This window comes from Entelurus aequoreus, linkage group LG23 (assembly GCF_033978785.1).
Source record: "Entelurus aequoreus isolate RoL-2023_Sb linkage group LG23, RoL_Eaeq_v1.1, whole genome shotgun sequence".
Lineage (NCBI taxonomy): Eukaryota > Metazoa > Chordata > Actinopteri > Syngnathiformes > Syngnathidae > Entelurus > Entelurus aequoreus.
This window is the reverse complement of record NC_084753.1, coordinates 30458780-30461279: the sequence shown is the minus strand read 5'-3', so window position 1 is coordinate 30461279 and position 2500 is coordinate 30458780. Positions and strand designations below refer to the sequence as shown.

Genomic DNA, 2500 nt, shown 5'->3' with positions numbered 1-2500 from the left:
AAACGTGTGGACAATGCTGAAGAAACAAGTCCATGTCAGAAAACCAACACATTTAGCTGAACTGCACAATTTTGTCAAGAGGAGTGGTCAAAAATTCAAGCAGAAGATTGTGGATGGCTACCAAAAGCGTCTTATTGCAGTGAAACTTGCCAAGGGACATGTAAGCAAATATTAACATTGCTGTATGTATACTTTTGACCCAGCACATTTGCTCACATTTTCAGTAGACCCATAATAAATTCATAAAAGAACCAAAATTCATGAATGTTTTTTGTGACCAACAAGTATGCGCTCCAATCACTCTATCACAAAAAAATAAGAGTTGTAGAAAGTATTGGAAACTCAAGACAGCCATGACATTATGTTCTTTACAAGTGTATGTAAACTTTTGATCGCGACTGTACATGTGCATATATGCATTATATAGGGACAAGCGGTAGAAAATGGATGGATATATATATATATATATACATACTGTATATGTACACACATATATATTAGTATTGGTTTTGAAAAAGAAAAAATACCAAAATGGCCCTGGCGTGTTTCAATTGTTCAGTGTGCGGCCCTCAGTGGATGAAAGTGCGTTTGATGAAATGACATCCAGAGTTCCTTCTTTGACGCCATCTCTGTTTAGGGGGTGCAATATAGTCGAGCGCACCAACCTGCTGCAGTCCATCTCCTCAGGCCAGCTGACGCCAAACATGTCCATCAGCTTGTAGCAGTCGCTCTTGGCCTGCAGACACAGTCGGCGGCACGGCAGCGTCACACGGCCATACTCGGTGCACACGGGCGCGTAGAGGGCGCACAGGAACATCCTGAGCTGGGCGCTGCACTGCAAGTTGACCATGGGGTGGAACGGCTGCAGGAGAGAGAGAGAGAGAGGGGCGAGGGACGCCACGGTGAGCTTTTAAGTGTTGACGCAGCTTGGAAAGAAATGTGGGCCAAAGTGAGGCACAAAGGGAGCAACGGAGCGTGTTGTAGTGGAAGAGTGTGTCAAAACAACACTAATAATCCCTTACACACCCGTCATTCCCTCCAAACTCCACAGGGGAAGCACCCCGCTAAACACACACACACACACACACACACACACACACACACACACACACACACACACACACACACACACACACACACACACACACACACACACACACACACACACACACACACACACACACACACACACACACACACACACACACTCTTGTATTTGTTACCTTCTTGAGACCTCTGAAAAATGCCTACCTCTTTAGGACCACCCTTTGTAGATATATAAAGTTGTGTATTTAGAACATTAATAACATATACATACTATGCAAATATAAAGAAGCTTGTTGTGAAAAATGAGTTGGAATTTCACAAGAAAAAGGTCAGTTTCACAAGAAAAATGTAGAATTTTGGCAGAGTTATAATAAAAGTCGTCATTTTACTCAACGCCAGTCAAAATTTTACAAGAAAAACTGACCATTTGTGCAATATTATGATAAAAGTCGGAATTTTACTCAACAGTCGCAATATTACGAGAAAAAGCTGAACATTTTGGCAATTTTATGAAAAGAGTCGTAATTTTACTCGACAAAAGTCACAATTTTATAAGAAAACTTTATTATAATATTGCCAACATTTTTAATCGGAAATTTACTCAAAAAATGTCACTATTTTACAAGAAAAACAAAATAAATTGGCATATTGTGATTAGTCAGAATTTTATATGACAAATGTCACCATTTTGCATTAAAAAGTAATTTTACATGAAGTAATCATTTTACATAAAAAAGTAATAATTTTACGAGAAAATATTGCAAAGAAAAAAAGACTGCTTTTAGTTAATTTTTTGTTTGTAATTGGTTTTTAATCTTCATTATTTACTTCAAGTTATTACAGTATGTCTCTATATACAAATACAAAATGTGTAATTAATTTTGGCCAAAGGGGGTGCATTTCAATTTCACTTATTTCATATGTTGACCAGACCTCAAGAAGGGTAGAAATACAACACACACACGTGTGTGTGTGTGTATTTGTTACCTTCTTGAGACCTCCGAATAATGCCTACCTCTTTAGGACCCCCCTTTGTAGATATATAAAGATGTGTATTTACAACATTAATAATATATACATACTATGCAATATAAAAAAGCTTGTTGTGAAAAATGAGTTGGAATTTCACAAGAAAAAGGTTGCAGTTTCACAAGAAAAACGTAGAATTTTGGCAGTGTTATAATAAAAGTAATTTTACTCAACGCAAGTCAAAATTTTACAGGAAAAACTGAACATTTGTGCAATATTATGATAAAAGTTGGAATTTTACTCAACAGTCGCAGTTTTACGAGAAAAAGCTTAACATTTTGGCAATTTTTTAAAAACAGTCGTAATTTTACTCGACAAAAGTCACAATTTTATAAGAAAACTTTCAAAATGTTGGCAATATTATAATAATCGGAATTTTACTCAAAAAGTCACTATTTTACAAGAACAATAAAAACAATTGGCA

At 36.5% G+C, this 2500-nt stretch overlaps 1 protein-coding gene across 1 annotated transcript in view; it reads right to left on the bottom strand.

Annotated features, from left to right (window-relative positions):
* The window catches only part of fzd3a (frizzled class receptor 3a), a 72639-nt gene that overhangs the window by 24749 nt on the left and 45390 nt on the right, over positions 1 to 2500 (bottom strand). Inside the window, exon 3 of the mRNA XM_062034857.1 lies at positions 666 to 862. Coding sequence (XP_061890841.1) covers positions 666 to 862 — 197 coding nt within the window. The remainder of the gene's footprint in view (positions 1 to 665; positions 863 to 2500) is intronic.